The following is an 18,354-nucleotide window of genomic DNA, read 5'->3' as shown; positions in this document are numbered from 1 at the left end:
AGACAGAGATGAATAATTATGAAGTGGCTCTTCATAAATGCATGGCACAACATAGAAGAGCCACCTCGACGTGACAAGATTCAGCTGACCAACTGCATCTAAAGGACAATGGTCACTCTTTTGAGGATGTCAGTGTTCACATTTTGGTTTGAAAGAGGAGTGAAAGAAGCCATCTATGTCCACTGTGAACGACCACAGAGGCGGTGGCTTATGACACCAACTGTCTGCGATCTATAATCCAGTTTTGAGATCCCTTCCCAGACACCTTAACGCCCACTCACATCCTGAGTCCATAACACTCTTGGGGACACTCCCATAGTGTTTAAAATCTGGGACTCTCCACCAGTTGCTCTTAGATCTGAAGGAGCTTCTCGGATGAGAGGTGAAACATCTTCAAGGAAACTGTTACGGAATAAATATATATTATTAGTGCTTATTTTCTGTTTATATTGTTTTAAATAGGCTAGTGTCACAGAGTACTGTGTAAGACAGGAAACTGCAGAAGACGCTTTGTGCAGGCCTGCAGAATACAGGAAGTGAAACTAGGCAAAGTGCAGCGCAGGAGTTGTTTTAGTCGAAACTACGTGTTGCTATGTGTGGCATATGACTGATTATGTTATGCACATTCGGCTTGTAATGCTTCAGATCTGCTCAGGATTTAGCCTGTGCACATCCCTTTCTGGAAAGTAATGCTTGAATAAAATAATAATTCTTTTTGACCACACTGAGTCGGGGGTTTTCTCTGTCAGTAAAAGAATATCAAAGAACCGGATTTGATAAAACTTAAAGAAGTCCAGACGCTTTTCTTTCCAAGCTCCTTAGACTATGATGGCCTGGATGACTGAGAACCTTCACAGAAATATCATGGTTTATATCTGAATAGAAGGAAATATGTATATATAAACCTTGAGAAAGAGGGTGAATCAAAGTTTATTTTGGGATGTATATTCTGATAGAAAGGTTCACTTGGGAAAAGCAAATAGCAGCAATCAGAGACTGGATCAAAACTTAACTACAGCTGCTTATGTTTTGGAACAGCAGCTCAAACTAATTTAAAAAGACTGAATGTAATTGAGGCTGAAGCCCCAGTTTTATGCTTTGGGGCCCTGCATACACTTCCACCTTTATTGGTAGAAACTGGATAAACACCACTAGGAATAAGCAATAAGGGAAAAACAGCAATGCGATACACAATCAAACTTAGGAGACATCAGTCACAACATCCAACAACATAGTATTATTAGAAAATGCTAAAGTTGGTTGTAGCCCTTCAAATTCACTGGACAGTGATTCTAACGTGGATTCTTTCCACCAGAAATTGATCTGAGTATATTAGAAGTCGTTTCTGTTAATAGTGGGTGCAGGAGGTCAGGTTGAGAAGAGTGGAGATTTCAGCTCAGTTTTGATGAGACTTAAAGAAAACCTACCTGTAGCTTGATCAGATGTAAAGGTAAAGCTCCTGGTTCTATCGTACAGGCTTGAAAAAGCCAGAGGATCAGTAGAACTGATGTGGAAGGAATTGGTATTGACCTCAGATTAGACACTGGGACTTCAGAGTGTAGAAAGCGTAACAGCTCTGCAGCAGAAGGAATAGGAAAATGAAAAGGGTGTCATTACTTTTCATTGCAAAAGACTATAACCATACAGAAACACCATCTGCTCCATGTAACAATAAGCAGGAGGGACAGGATGATACTGAGTGGGCTAACACTGGGCCACTGTGCTTTGAATCATGGGTTGGCATTGATGAGAAAGTACGGAGCCCCTCTGATGACATGGTCCAAAAAATAAATAAATTGTGGCCACAAAATACTACTTTGTGCCCTCGAAATAGTATAATGTGCCCACGAAATACTTATTTGTGGCCACGAAATACTATTTCGAGGGCACGGAATAGGTATAACGTGCGCACGAAATGCTAATTTGTGGGCACGAACTGGGTATAACGTGGTAACGAATTACGCATTTGTGGCAACGAAACAGATAACGTGCGCACATCATATTGATACAATTCCTGGACAGCTGCGTAGAGACATAAGCATAAGAGTAGGCTAAACCTATACACCATGGACAGAGACAGTATGATTGAGTTTTATTTTAGGCTGGGAATGAGCTACAAATGCATTTTGAAAAGCCTGGCAATGCAAGGAACCATTATTACGGAGAGACATTTAAACAGGATATTGAGAGCCCTACGTCTGCTTTACAGACGTAAGTACGACCTGGACGCCTGGATAGATTTTATTGTCAACCAACTGCAAGGGCCTGGGAAGGATCACGGTTATCGGTCAAGTGTTTTGTGCCCACAAATTAGCATTTCGTGCGCACGTTATACCCATTTCGTGCCCACGAAGTAGTATTTTGTGGCCACAATTTATTTATTTTTTGGACCATGTCATTAGAGGGGCTCCGTAATAAAGCATCCTGAAAGAAAATGGACATGTGGAAGACAGAAACTGTCTGCATTAATCATCAGGGGTGGACATTACAGACTACTCCTTGAGGTCAGTACTCAATTTAGATCATTGTGGACCCATAAAATCAATATTTAGGTTTTGCATAGTACCGACTTATGTCAGGATTTGATTATCTTGAAATTCTACGAATGGCCTGATGAGGGCAGCTCTGGGCTTTGGTGCGTTAGACTACCGGAAATCCACCAGAAGAAGAGCTGTAGTAATATGGCGCCCGGCACCTACTAAACGTTGCTGCCCCGCTCTTTTTACTCGGAAGTTGATTTATCAAACAGCATAAAGTGATCATCAGTGTATCTTTGCGAGTTCAGTCTTTCTCAGTGAGTCTTTCTCTGTAGAAGAAACGCATTTAGTTCGTTTTTTTTATTTTAACTTTGTCTCAAACGAGACCGTCGTCTATAGCACGGAAATGTCCGAAGTGGAAGTAATAAAGGTGCTGGTGAATCAGCGGCTGACTGCAGTGGCTGAAGAGATAGTGGGACTGTTTGAGAAAACCTTTGCAGAGTACCGGGACAATGTGGCTCGCTTGGTGGAGGAAACGGAGCGACAGCGCAGGCTGCTGGAATCCGTAAAAACCCCGGGAGCTCCCTCACCACACACAGGTCTGTGGAGCGTGTCGTCTCTGTTTCCTGTTGCTTGATTGTAATTCAGTTGCTATAGTTTAGTCTTAACGGCTGAAAGAAAATCAAGTATCAGACGTCGCTGAGGTTGTGTAAGTTGTATCAGAATAAAGACATCTTCACAAGAGCACTTTAACAAAAATACAAGAAAGTCTGACTGCTTGGGAGGGAAATCTAAAGAAATGAGGGGCCGCTCAAGGCCTGTGCACTGTGATAGCATGCTTTCAGATTTCTGCTATGTTTAAAGTGATGCTTAAATGTTATTGGGTCAGATCTAATCATAACACGAGAGCGCGCATTTTATAGGGAGGTCACATGCAGAAAACTGCTGTCCAAGTATTTGTATCTTTGTGTTTCTTGCAGAACCCGAGCAGACGCTGGCAGTAGAAGACACAGCACCGAAACAACAAACTTTGGAAGCGAGCTTGAACCATGAGCACATAGCGAGCTTGAACCATGAGCACATAGCGAGCTTGAACCATGAGCACATAGGTGCTCGCTTCATCAAAGAGGAACAGGAAGACATGTGGAGTAGCCAGGAGGGAGAGCAACTGCCAGAAGTGGAGACGTTCTCTCTTAGCTATATCCCCTTAAAGACTGAGAGCCGAGAGGAGCCGGAGGTCAACTCTCCATACCTTGTGAAATGTAAGTTTAATTTGTTAACATAATGTAACAGCAGGAGAAGAGTAATTAGCTCATTTGTCTGATCTGCACTACAAAGCAGCTATACCTTCATCCCCATCGTTAAAACCTTCCCCCTCACAGAGAGAATTATGACCTTGTTTTCTGCTTAGCTGTCACCTATTGATTTACATCCCTGATAAGCAGGAGTCTCACTATCTGTTTAACGTCTCCCATGAACTTACAGTGGCCCCCACTATGCCCGTGTGTAGATGTGATAGAGCAAAAGGCCCACTTGTGAAGCTAACCTTAGTGACAATGTGATACTACTGTTACTAAAGTGATATGGTTAAAATACATGATCAATACATAGAATAAAGAAATCTGCCAGTACATTTGTTACACTTAAATGTTTCAGATCATCAAATAAATGTTAGACACAAGTAAACACAAAATGCAGTTTCTAAATGAAGGTGTTTATTATTAAGGGGGAAAAAAATCTAAACATGGCCCTGTGTGAAGAAGTGATATGCAAAACTAGGGTGGCACTAGGGGTGGCAAGGGATCATCCACCCTTCAGCCACCTTTCTAGATCCGTGCCTGGCCTCAGTTAAGGTCAGTGTTCATGACTCCACCTTAAGATAGAGACTATATCATCTCATAACCCTAAATCATTCCTTAGTTGTGCTGCAGTTGGCTTAGACTGCTAAGGACTACCCACGACACACTAGCATTTCATCTTAACTCTTTTCCCTCACTTGTGTTTGTATGACCATTATTGCATTTAAAGATTTAAACCAACAGCTTAGTAAAACTGGAGTAATTATTAAGCTGTGGCTCTCTCCCATGGTGTGTCTTTGTGCTGTCTTCCTCCTCTCACCCCCAAAAAGTTGTGGCAGATGGCTGCCCCTCCCTGAGCCCGGTTCTGCTGAAGTGTTCTTCCTGCTAAACCGGATTTTTTCCTTCCCACTGTCACCAAAGGGCTTGCTCATAGGAGGCCTTCTGATTGTTGTTCTTTCTAATATTATAAAGGTTTAATGGGGATAGTCCTGGCGATGAATTTCTTAGTCAACTATACAAGGAAAAAAATTGGACGAACCGACTAGTATGAAACTAAGAAATGTTACTGTTGAATTTCAGAACCTTTTAATGGACACTGAAAATGTCTAAACAAAGGCAAAACCATCAATCACAACCTTCAGTAATGAATCACACTGCTTAAATGTGGAGCATCTCACATCGTGCATTATGAACATTACATGTTAAATACACAGCTAAATAAAAAAAAAAGAAAGAAAAGAAAATCTTGAAATAAACTGAAGCTTAATATAATATGAAAACATTTTACTAATAAATAATAAATAAATCGTGACCGACTGTGATGGATGGGTTCAGTTTGCTAAAAGTTCAAATCTAAAATAAATCAATAAATTACTCTGCCATTTTCTTCCACTTATCTGAAGTCATGTTGTGGGGGCAGCAGCCTAAGCAGGGAAGCTCAGGCCTCGCTCTCACCAGCTACCTCCTCCAGCTTATCCGGGGAAACATCAAGGCGTTGCTAGGCCAGCCAAGAGCGTGTCCTGGGTCGCCCCGGGGTTTCCTCCCGGTAGTACGTGGACCAGCCGAAACACCTTAACCACGATGCAACCACCTCCGCTAGATCCTTTCACTGTCATGTATATATGTCAGCAGCTCAACTCTGAGCCCCTCCTGAATGACTGAACCCTTGTATCCACAAACTCTTCCTTTTGCCTTTAAAAGAATCAACACTAATAGTGTTAGTCAAACGATCAGGCCTAGTTTAATAGATTTATGACATTTTTACACTACAGTGCTCCATCTGGTGGCTGATGGCTGCATTAAATTTAGGAGACAACTTACGGCTTTGGACATCAATTAAAATGTAAAACAGTGCGATTAACTATATACTACAGCAACTTAGTCGTGGAGTCACACACATCTTTTCTTTACCTTACGATTTAGTTGGTTCACTCTGAGTTTGCAAACTTGTAGCTTTTTCCTGTGGGTTGGTTTGTTTTCACACAAGGAAAAATCACCCGAGTCAGAGAACCAGAACCGGAGTTCGATTTAAGCAGATTAAACACAGCGGGTGTGAAAAGGCTCCCACAGCGATAGCTCCACATATTTGAGTTGACAGATTTGTGCATCTTCCTCATGCCGCCCACCATGTGTTCACTGTGGAATGTAACTACTCATCATATCACATAAAAATGTATACTGGTATAGTGATGAGCAGTATGATGCGGTGCAGCTCTTCTAACAGCTGTATTAGACTAATCCAATCGATCACTGCGGGTGTCGTTCTATAAGTCAGGTTTCTTAGGTTGTGGAAGCTGTTTAATGGCACCAGAGCCAAAGCTGAGTAAAAAAGAATGTATTCACATTTTATATGAAATCATGAGATTTGAATATGGAGGTGATTTATTATTATTATTGGTGTCGTATTATCTACTAAACTAAAACTTTTAATTTCTTTCCAGTGTTACGTGGAGACTTTCAGCCGCTGCAGAAGAGTAATGAAGAGATTACGTCTCTGGAGCAGCAGTGGAGACCTGCTCTGAAAGAGGAGCCTGAATGCTCACAAACTGAAGTGGAACAGGAGAAACTCAGGAGAAGCCAGGGAGAGACGCGTATAGGACTGGGAGAGAATTCAGTCACAGAGTTGCCATCCATTGCTGTAAAGAGGGAGGCTGATGAAGAGGAAGGTTGGTCGGCTCAGCTTCACAACAACGCAGAGTCTTCAGACTGCCAGTCCACTGAACATATGCAAGTAGAGAGTGATGGTGACGGCTGTGGAGGAGCAGAACCACCGACCAACGCAGCTAGTGACAAGACTTCCGACTCTTCAGACAGTGAGACTGAAGACAGCGATGATGACTGGAAAAGAATAAATACAAAGCAGTCCTATTTTAAAGTAGTGATAGGCAATAGCGTTGCTAACTCACAACCAGCCCAGAAGTTAGATGCAACTCCAGTTAGTGATGAGAAGACTTCTGATTCATCTGAAACTGAGACTGAGGACAGTGATAATGATTTGATGGATAGCAATAAATCTAAGTCAGGTTCAACTAGTGTTAAATTCAAACAAGCTTTTGTTGCAAGGTCGTCAAAAATTCATACTGAGAAGAAGTCTGACTGTAGGCAGCAACTGAAAAATCACACAGGTACACAAACAGCACAGGTTTCTATCCAGGGTTCGCAACTTGTTCTTCACAAAGCAAACTCAGGTATGAGAACCAGTTCTACAGAACGACCTTTAAGCGACTCCAAGAAACGTAAAGAAAGTGCGTCTCCAAAGGCACACACCACCAAGGACAAGTCCTTCAGATGTTCAAGTTGTAATAAAAGTTTCCAAAGGAAAGTACACCTGATTCAACATATTAAAATGCATAAACAGAATCCTAACATTAGTGGCGCAGACAAGCCAGTGTAGTATCCAGGAACGGCTTGTTTCATCTTGTCCTTTTGTTATCCAGGAATACTGTTAACCTTTTTCTTACTGTTAAGTGAATGGCATTGAAGCTAATGATAACCAACTATCTGCCTGTTTAAGCAGAATTTTCAGAAATAAAATATTTTTTTATTTTTGTTTTTTAATGGACCCAAAGGTCAATAAAATGTAAAGGATGTTATAAAGACAAGTGCAAAGCTACTGGTGGAGTTTTTTCTGTAATCGCAGAGGCTGCAAAATCTGCCCATTCAGTTCCTCATTGGGAAGTTCACTCTGTTCTTTAGCTTGTCTGCACAGAGGATCGATAAGCTTATTACATGTTGAGCTGTTCTTTTTTTTTTTTTTTTTTTTTTTGTACATCTTCTGTCTAAACTAAATGTACCAAAAGTTTGTGAATAGTATAAATAGAATAGACACCAATCATTTTTCTAGGTACTGCTGTTCAACTGCTTGCTAACACAAATGTCAGCCACTACTTTCTTTACATTCCTTTAACGCCTGTTTGTTGAAAATGCTTTCTGGACTACGGCACCGCTGACAGAGAGTTTACAGAGAGTCATCCATAAAACCAAAAATATCCAGTAAGCAGCAGTTTTCCAGGCAAAAATACCTGTGACGTCAGAGAAGAATGGCCAGTTTTAATTCGATTGGAAAGCAACAGAAACTCAAACACTTACAATAAAGGTATGCAGAAGAGCATATCTGGATGCACAACACATCCAACCTTGAAGCAGATGGGCTACAGCTGCAAAAGACCACAACACGTACCACTCCTATCAACCAGAAACGAGAAACCGTGGCTACAATTCACAGGATTTAAAAAAGCGGACAATAGAAGTTTGGAAAACATTGCCTGGTCTGATGAATCTTGATATCTGCAAGGTGTACGTAATAAAGCGTCAAGAGTATTTGCCCATTAGATAGATGGTATGGTTTGGGTCCACTTATCATTTGACACATTAGAACATTACTATTGTTTTGTACTGACCTTTTTATTTTGTAGTGATAATCTTTATCCTATGCGAAAACATTGTTCTCCAGACGACAGTGGTGTCTTTCCAGGTGATGATGCACCTCACGTGGTTTATGGAGTGTAGAAAAGATATGGGACATGTGCTATGGCTATTGGAATCACAGATGTAATTTCAGCTGAGCATATTGGAAGAATTTGAACCACTACCCACAACTGTTGACTGTTTTTCCCTTTAATTTGTCACCACTTCACAGGAGACCTGATTGCAAATAAATGTGTGTATAAAGCACTTTGGGTCACTTTGGAAGTGTCTTTTGATGTTGAAGGAAACTGGACTCACTGACACTTTGACTTTCTTTGCTATTTCTCTATAGGAAACACCTACATTTTTAAGTGATATGATGGTCTGTTTCTCTTCTATTGTTAATTTCCTTTTTCTCAACATCTTTGGACCAACACACTAATTTCTATAGTACAATACTGCTCAGCTGCTCACGACACCACAGTGTGTTCCAACACTGCTTTTATGCAGACAGAGGGGGTTGTAAGTAAGGAAGGAAAGTTGGAACACGTGTAGGAATTAGTAGCACCAGCTTTCAAGACCTGATCGACCTCCATTGGTGCAGAACAGCTTTACATTGTTAACCCATTTTGTGCTCACTGAAAAAGGCCTTTTTGTATAATTCCAAAATGTACATTATTATTCAGTTTTGCGTAACCTTATCTTTTTTAAACCTCTGGCAGTTCACCATTTACCTTTGTACCATTTCAAGCTATTCATTGGACTTGAATGACTTGAACTGCAATACATAACTGGATAAATTTGGGTATTCTAAAACTTTTGACCCGTAGTGTAAATGATCAGTATTAAGCAATTAAGCATAATTAACCACCAGCAAACTCACATATGAATTATAATTTTGTGTTCAACCATTAATACGCTTAATACCATTTCTCTTATTCAGGACCATGTTTAATAATTGGCTGGTGACACATGTCTTATCTTTTCACATTCCTGCAGACACTAATCAAAATTCACACATTAGAACACTTGATCTCTTTACTCACAATTATTTCTCATTTAACATACCAAAAGACTTAGACTTTGATTTATATCGTTGATTAAGAATAAAGATGATTTATTATGAGCAAAAAACATACCACAAAATCTGCTAGTAGTGCTCGGTATCATTCTTAACAGATAAGGCTGGATGTTAAGAACTTTTACGCCCTCTCAGATGTGATGACAGAGGAAAGCCAGGGGGGCTTCACTATCTGTCCAACCTCTCTTGACATAGCACAGTACCTTTAATACCTGCAGCATGCCCTAATGGCTGTAATAAATTATTATGGTCAGCAGTATTGAGATCTAGCAGGACAAGCACAGAGATGAGCCTGCTGTCAGAGGCTATAAGAAGATTGTTTGTAAGCTTCATTAAAGCTGGAGCTGAATCAACTTTCCATTCAACTTGGACCACAAGGTGGCAGCATTGCACAACATTGTTATACTCTGCCAAGTGCACTTTGCTCTTTGTTCCTCCTTTCTTGCAGACAGGGGTCTGTACCATGAAGTAGAATTCAGACTTTGCAATGTAAAGTTATATTTAACCCTAAATTTTCAGAGTTAAATTATACTGTAAATTGCAGAACATAAGTACGGAAGGGGTCATCTTTTTTCCCCTTCCAATAAAAATTTTCCTCAACTCCAGTGGATAGCTTACGAAACTTGAACATGTGTCTTTAATAGTTATATTGTGATATGATCTGTTTGTCCACCCAAATAGCAGCGCAGCCCCAACTCCCACCCCTTTCTTACTTTAAAGTGGGAGCTTTAAAATATCAGTCTGCCTGTATTTCTTCACAGTCATTCTGGGATATCTGATTGGAAGAAGACAGGTGCAAAGATGAATATGATACTACAACTTGGAATTTCTATCAGCACTCTTGCAGCGCTGTGTGTTTGTTCTGCTTCTGACGTCTTTGGATTCTGACCATGTGTTTCCTTGGCACAGTTAGGGTTAAGGATTCCCTTCCATTCCCTTCAATGGTGTGGTGATCCTAACCCTGAGAGTCTGACTGAGATTTTGACCTGTGAATAGGATGTGTGGATTCCCTTGCTCCCTGGGCCCACTGGATCTCTAGCCCCTTTGTTGGATTGTGTTTGTTGTAAATATATTGAGTCACTGTGAATAAATGCACTGAACTGTGATCTTCCGAGTCCAATCTACCCGTTAGCTCATACAATTATAATTGAAAATTAACACTGAAACTAATAAAAGCTTAACTGAGCAGAGAGAATTTGCTCTGGATACCACCTGTAATAAACTGAATTAAATGCAAAAAAAATCTAAATAAAAACAATAAAAACTGATTAGAAAATACAAAACTCTTTTTGGCACTTTAGAGATTTTACTCAAACATGTGGGCATGCACTGAATGCATGTATCACTGAAGTGTTCAAATGCCAAATACAGCAGTGAAAGTACTCAAAGGGAACAGTAACTGACATTTCACCAATGCTTTCATTATTTAGTAGACACTATAATAATTCTGATTTATGGCAAATAAGTCAAAAGATAAAATGTAACTTTATTCTTGTTATAGATACGCTGTCATACCAAAACACAGACTCAGAAACAGACACAGTCGCAAGTTTAACAGGTTCCTTACAAGGTTTTAAGGTTGGTGGTTCGATTGCCATCTGCTTCAGTCTGCATGCAAACATCTTTGGGCAAGATACTAACCCCAAGTTGCTCTCTGATGCATCCACAGGAGTATGATTGTGTGTGAATGTTACATAGAAAGAGCATAGAAGAAAGTGTTTGTGTGAATGGGTGAATGAGGCAAGCTGTGTAAAGCGCTTTGAGTGCTCAGAGTAGAAGAGTGCTACATAAGAACCAGTCCGTTTACCACAGCATCAGATGGAGCACCAGACTACAAAATTAACCCCATCACAATATTATCCATGAAGGTGCTAATATAAGAAATATATTTAAGAAATGTAAACACATATTATTCTGAGTTAGTGCTTAGTGCTAATAAGTGCTAATAATGTTCCTAAGTTGCACACAGTAACAGTCAGTGCCGAAGCTTGTAGCTCTCTAGTTGATGTGTTTTCGTATAGGTGTGGTTGTTGTTTTCAGTAGCTCTCGATAGGTGTAAGGACTAAATAAGCATTGGAATAAATATTGGAATAGCTGAAAATGGACTCAGCATCTTTCCACCAATCTCACAAAATCCCAGATGAGATTGCTAGATCATCTGAGTCTCTGTGAATTGTTATCAGCACTGACAGGCTACACAAACTCTCAGCAAACAAAGACAGCTCCATAATTGTTTTATGCTATGCATTTAAATCTCTCAGTTTTATCTGGCACCTTTAGCTTACACTTGATGCTACCTCATTCAGTATGCGTATTATTATGTGTCATATAAGAACTGTTTTCATTTTTGCATGTGCTTAGAGATGTTCGCCCTTCCTGGTTCTGCGAGAGGCTTCTTCCTGTTCCTGTTCTTACTTCCTCCATACAAAGTGCCTTGAGGCAATTGTTCTTGTGATTTTTGCACTATATATAAATTAACCTAAAATGAATGGAGTTGAATTATGTGATACTACTGGCTGTCGGCTTGCCAAAAACAGTGTAGGCACCACTGCCCACACAGCACCCAGGCTGGTGCAAGAAAAATAATTCAAATTCCTTTTTGATGACATTTTTTGCTGTGCAGATTATATATATAATTTTAATTGCGTTAATATTTAAAAGCCTTTTGTCTACATGTACTTCTCCTTTAAACAATAAAAAGTGACATGGCAGAAGATTGTGAACAGTCCCACAGCCTTTCTAATGGCTGACCAGCCAACAGAAGCAGTAAATTTCACTAATGACTTTCCAATGGTCTTTAATTTTCCATTTTGGAGGAGAGGAAATGTCAGGGCTGATGAAAAGGTTAATGTAACTTTCACCCACTATAAACATGCCTTGATCAAAGAACAATGCAATTAAATGCTTTTTTATTCACTGGACATACAAGCACACACATATACTCACACAATTACAAATATGGATTTACACTTAAACAGCTATCACAGCAATTTCCCAATTAGATTTTCAGTTTTGAACTAAATGGATCAAGTTATTGAAATGTTGTTTTCATTAAACATGCACTGAGGTGGTGTGTAATACAAGAATAATATATTTAATATTTATTGAATATATCAGTTTAAATAGCTGTTATATAAGATTGGTCAAGATAAGATATGACTGGCACAGCTTTAGCTTTGTAGAAAAGATTCAGTTTTGTAAAGTTCAAGTTTTATTTGCACATTGTGGTTTCTTGAAGACTTCCGTGTCACATGTCCAGTGGTATGGGTATAAAGGACACAGATAATCAAAAGTGTAATTATCTGTGAATTATTGTAATAATGTAATAATTTTACTATCTACTATTTCTACATAATAGTGCAGAAACTATTTGCCTTTAAAGTAAATACAGCTTTTGACAAGTCTTGGCTGAAGCAATGAGACAACTTTTTCTTTGAGGGCAGACTTCTCCGTTTCTAGTTTGTGTTGCACTTTTTCAGTTTCACAGTGTGTCAGAACTGTGAGTGTATGCAGGTAAGCAATTGTTTTTTCATGCAAAGTATGAGTTACTGTGGCAGTCTGCCAAAGCAGTGACCAAAGCAACTGTAAAAAGGTTTTTATTGTAGCATCGTCTTTGCGACCACTTTCACCTGGTGTCAGCAAGCAAGTTCCAGGCCTAAGGTGGGCGAATGGGGGCTGTGGTGAGGTGTGGTTTGTGGCTTGGTTGCCAGGGATGGGTGGAGCAGACAGTTCAGGGTGTGGTTTACAGCAGTCACCTGATCACACTAACTCTTATTGGGAAGTAAGAAGCTCTGGGATCTGGAGGGTGATGAGCACAGGGACAGCAGGGAGCGACTGGAAAGCTGCTCTGTGTAACAAACCACACTGTAAACACCACCACACTGCCGGCTTTGAGGACTGGGGACGTTACAGTAACATCGTTAATACTTTCTGATTTTGTTGTTTTAAATATTAGGTGAGATTAGGTGAGAAGTAATGAGCAGTTAGGTCTTTGTTAAGTTGTTTTGAAGGTGTATCCAAACAGAGTGTGAATTATGCAAAGGCTTTGGGAGATGATTGTAGCTGAGTAGCTGCATCTTTTGCTGTCTGGGTTGAGAATTCATTGCATAACTCAGACAAACGGTAGCAATAATTATTTCATGAAGAAAATTTGCTGTCATGGCACTGGGTTTCTGTATTTCTACAGTTTGAATCTGTTCAAAGTTATATTCTGAGTTTATTTTCTTTCTGAGTGACTTGTGTTTAGTTTTTTTGTGCTTATGAGTTCTGATGTTCCTGATGTTCATCTGTGCTCCAGTTGTCTCCCGCTCCCTCTGTTCCCTGTATTCAGTCAGTTCGCGTCTTAGTGTGTATCTCATGTTTCCTGTTTTATTTTGATAGTCCCTTGTCCAATATTGCATGTATTCAGTTTTGCTTCCTCCCTGTCTCATTATGTCTGATTAGTTCCAGCTGTGTTTCCCTCCTGTTTCCCATCCACTCGTTATCTTCTGTGTATTTTATCCTCTGTCTTCCTCTGCCTGTTGTCGTGTTGTCCCTTGTTGCTGTGTATTCCCAGCACTCCTCAGTTATGCTCCTAGTTCTAGTTTCCAGGATTCAGTTTCAGTTTTAGGATATGTTCTTTCTTCTTGTATTTAGTGTTTAGGTTTTTGTTGCAGAAAATAAAAGCTGCCTCTCTCAGTTAAACCTTTTCATCTGAGTCCTGCATTTAGATCGCACATGTGCCTGCCACACCATCATCATGACATTAGCTGACTCGATTTTTATACATGGAGCTGGTTGTGGTTATTGTGTAACGTTGGAAACATTTGGCCTGGAAACACTGTCTGAAACATTTTGTCTTCCCTAATATTAATAATATGTAATGCCAAATAGGATTACAGTGAATATCTGCATAAATATATTCATTGTTTTCTCACTGTAGTTAATGAAACAGTAACAATCCCCTGATTCGTGCTTCTGGATGCAAATTTTCTATTATTTTTATGTGCCTCGACACAACTTTTCAGTCCACTGATTTGTTAAAACAAGACTTATTTTTAGGCATTTAAAAAGTCTAGGTTAAAATTGAGAATTTAAAACTACAGGATTAGGTTTAGAAAAAATCATGTTTTGGGTTAAAATACAAGAGCTGCCATGTTTTTTAAAGCTTTGCTCTTTTTGTTGTCGTGGTCATTTCTCCACAGTTTCTCTCGAAAAAAATACTAGTTCTGACACGAATATATTTCCTATTGAAATAAATTTCTCACAAATTTATCCTTACTGACATGAAAAAAACGAGTCCATAAACACACACAAGAAACAGACCAGCATGCAGTTAGTCAGTTTTGGGCAATGCAAATGCAGACAGCTTGCCATAATAAAGCTCCCTGTGTTTTCTTATGTTCCAGTTATTCCTTGTTTAAAGCACCAATTCATCAGTTCAAGTTAGGTCTTTTTGTTCATTCATTATTAATACATTTTGACAGTGAGAAAACTGTTGTGTGGATCTCGTTTCATTGATACCATCACAGTCTGAGTTTACATTGCTTAACTTTTACACCCAATCAGGTTCAGCAATTAATCCAGAGAAACTTCAGTATTTCACAGTATTTTACTGCTGACAACAAACTGATGGAAGCTGCTGAGTTGGTTCATGCCAAGTGAATCATGCCAGTTCCCTCACAATATGGTTACACTCTTGCACATGCACTGAAACCTTGAGCACATACACCAGCTGAGGGGCTGCTGGGACAGCTGGAGGCCCACTGACCCAGAGACAAAAGAGGACAGCACAAAATCAGTGGAGAGTATGTACCAACACAGAAATCCTGTTACAGTCTAAATCTGCCATCATCATATTTCAGGCATTTTTCTGACTAGCAATTCATCCAGACAACAAAATCAAGGATTGGTATAACTCTGGTGGAAACCATCACTTCCTGAGAGCCCACTGGACATCCATGTGAGAGTGTAGACGCAGCTCTTCATATGCAAGAACCAAACAACTAAAAAAAAACCCTTAAACAGCTACATTTTATTATCAAGAAATTAAAATATCTTGCTTTGCAAGGCTTCATAAACTGATGATCTCTCGCAGACTCTGTTGTGTGTGTGTGTGTGTGTGTGATAGTAAATTGCAGACTTCATTAAGGCGAACCTCTTCTCTTCACTCATTTAATTACTACAGAAAAGGTTAGTGCCACAATGCAATTTACCAAATGTGATTTCTTAGCAGCTATTAACTCTGTGTGTGATGTATGTTCGTACGTCCCCACCCCCATCGGCCCCTATCCCTCCAGACACAGTGAGGGACTGAGAGCTCTTCCCGCGCTCTGTGTGAGCATACACTGTAAAAAAAAAACCTAATATAAAAGTATTTTACTGTGTATTTTACAGTTTTGTTCTGTTCTTCTAGAATATCATTAAATCTACATAAATAGACTGTGATTTCACATTTCAAATGTAAATTAACGTAAAATCACTGTAATGATAGAAAACATAATTTTCTTGTTTTTTAAATGTATTTGTCTGTACATATGCATATTTAGATTGTTAAAATACATTCACAAATGTATCATGATTTCACAAATATCTGTCCGTTATTTGAAAGATTGAACTGTTAAATTCAAATGTAATGCTATGGAAAAATATATAAAATGATTCTCATAAACTTTTTTTTACATCAAATAATAATAATAATCATTGCTATTTAGGGCGATCGTGGCTCAAGAGTTGGCAGTTCGCCTTGTAATCAGAAAGTTGCCGGTTCAAGCCCCGGCTCGGACCCTCTCGGTCGTTGTGTCCTTGGTCAAGACACTTCACCTACCGCCTACTGGTGATGGCCAGAGGGCTGATGGTGCGATATGGCAGCCTCGCCTCTGTCAGTCTGTCCCAGAGCATGCAATCCATTATTATTTAAACTAACTGTTAACTGTATATTTCTGTACATTTAAGTATTATTATTCATATTGCCACATTCATTGACCTTGTTTATAGGTAATTTCATTGTTTAATCACATTAACATGTTCCCAATTTAATGTTTAAAATCACTTGAAAAAGGAAAAATCCCATGTAAAATTAGGGCAACAAACTGTATTGTCATTCCTGAAAATAACCGTATTTTTATGAGAAAGTTATTTTCTGTTATTTTATGGTATTATTTTGGCGCCCCAGCTGCTGGAATATTACTGTTTTTCTAGGATTTTTTTTTTTAACAGTGTACCAAATACCAAAGTCTCATGTTCTCAGGTTGAAAACATTAACTTTAGAAGAGGTGAAACTGCAGGAAAAACAAAGAAAGAGCAAATGTACTGATTGTCCTGAAAGATATTTGGATCAGGAACTGAAACATCAGTGGGTGTCAAACTTACTATGAATTCAGTACAGTAAGGAAGCACCGTGTACACTGATCTCTTTTACTTTACGTTCTGATGTTGCATGCTCCATCTTTAGGATGCAACTAATAGACTGTGTTTGTGTTTGATACTCAGAACACTTTCTATGACATGCAGTGTAGGAAAGTGACAAACACAGACGACATCACATATCCAAAATGTTACACTATAGACTCAGTCGGACTATACATTTGACCCCACAATAACAACACTGTAAAGGAAAAAAGCTGCTATAATCAACTCTTTACGTGTTGATAATGTGCCGTGGGTATGTCTGTTCCTACAGTTTACACTGTTATAGATTTTTACCAAACAAGTTTCCTGGTGAAGACATTAGAAAACATATCAGAGCATAGTAGCATTATTATTTTATTTTAAAATCATAGGTAACAACAATATCACACATAGACTACATTAAAGCAAATTCGTTTTTAAATAATAAATTGCTTAACAAATTTATTAACACAGCCCTCATAAAAACAAGAAAACACATATTTTAGAAATCTGTCAAAAAACACATTTAAAATGAAAATGTATATTTTTATTTACACCGAATATCAAAAATAATCAAGCACAAGTTCTACCAATAAAACAAGTACTGCAAAATTAAAATTGTAATAAAAACATGTGCTTTACTTTTCCATGTCTTTATAAAAAAATTTAAATTAATTACAATTTTAAAAATTTATGGACAACAAACATAATTATAATTTAGTATTAGATAATTTTGATTAAAGAGCTTGTGCAAACTGACAAATTAACTATTACAGACACACAAAACCGCCAATATTGTTAATTTTAGGGCTTCTGTTGCCTTAAATTGGGTCAAGCACTGTGTGTATTACTAAAGGTATATACCTTAAAATATAAAGTGCCTTGTGGCAACTTTTGTTGTGATCTGGCACTTTATAAATAAAACTGAATTGATTATATAGTTGTGATAAAACGCACCTAGTTTATACATAAGCCTGCTGAGTCAGTCATGCAGTATGGGGCTTGGTCCACATGCCACCTTGGTGCAGCCCTTTGTCTTCCCACATTTTTGTCTGTCTTTACTGCTTCACTATCCAATAAAGTGTGAAAAAAAGAATCTAAAAAAAAAAAAAAGAATTCATGCAATATAATATTATTATTTCATTGCAAAAATGTCTACCATTTAACATGTTCTAAAATTAAGTGAGGAAAAAAAGTTTGTACCTCTAAATTTTTGTTCATATTAAAGCTATGGGCACCACTGTGAGCCTCCTTGTAAATATTCTGCATTAAAAAAAATCAACTAATTGTTAATCACTGACCTGCAATAAGCTGTTAATTGAGACTCTGCAAATTAAAGATAATAGTCATTGAAGTGAGGAGAGAGATCACCCATCATACTGAGACAGAAGATGTCACAGCTCTAAAGATGAATGATGACTCTCAGTGTCAGGAGCATGACGGCACAAAGAATGAAAGAAAAAATGGATGAAGATGGCGCCACATAATTCTACCTGCGCAGTAAAGCAATCAAACAAAAATAATAAAGGAAAAAAAAAACTGTGTTAGTAAAGATAGGAGCACATAGCTATAAAAATGTAACTTTTAACAAGGCCTACATCATTAGGTATATTAAAATGTGTAGATGTAATATTATAAACACTGTAGAGAATTAAAGAGCTTGAGAACTGTGCAGTATGGTTAATTTCTGATACCTACATGGGTATTTAAAACTTCTTCTGAA

General features: G+C 38.6%; 1 protein-coding gene across 1 annotated transcript; it reads left to right on the top strand.

Annotated features, from left to right (window-relative positions):
• The first annotated feature begins 2,647 nt into the window (after positions 1–2,647).
• Positions 2,648–8,449, top strand: LOC102076322 (lisH domain-containing protein C1711.05). The gene is made up of 3 exons (XM_005454236.4): positions 2,648–3,076; positions 3,458–3,739; positions 6,217–8,449. Exons 1-3 carry the CDS (start codon positions 2,884–2,886, stop codon positions 7,167–7,169), a joined length of 1,428 nt encoding a protein of 475 aa, XP_005454293.1. The 5' UTR covers positions 2,648–2,883; the 3' UTR covers positions 7,170–8,449.
• Positions 8,450–18,354: the final 9,905 nt, after the last annotated feature.

The sequence above is a fragment of the Oreochromis niloticus genome, linkage group LG7, assembly GCF_001858045.2.
Source record: "Oreochromis niloticus isolate F11D_XX linkage group LG7, O_niloticus_UMD_NMBU, whole genome shotgun sequence".
Classification (NCBI taxonomy): domain Eukaryota; kingdom Metazoa; phylum Chordata; class Actinopteri; order Cichliformes; family Cichlidae; genus Oreochromis; species Oreochromis niloticus.
This window is presented reverse-complemented; position numbering and strand designations above follow the sequence as displayed.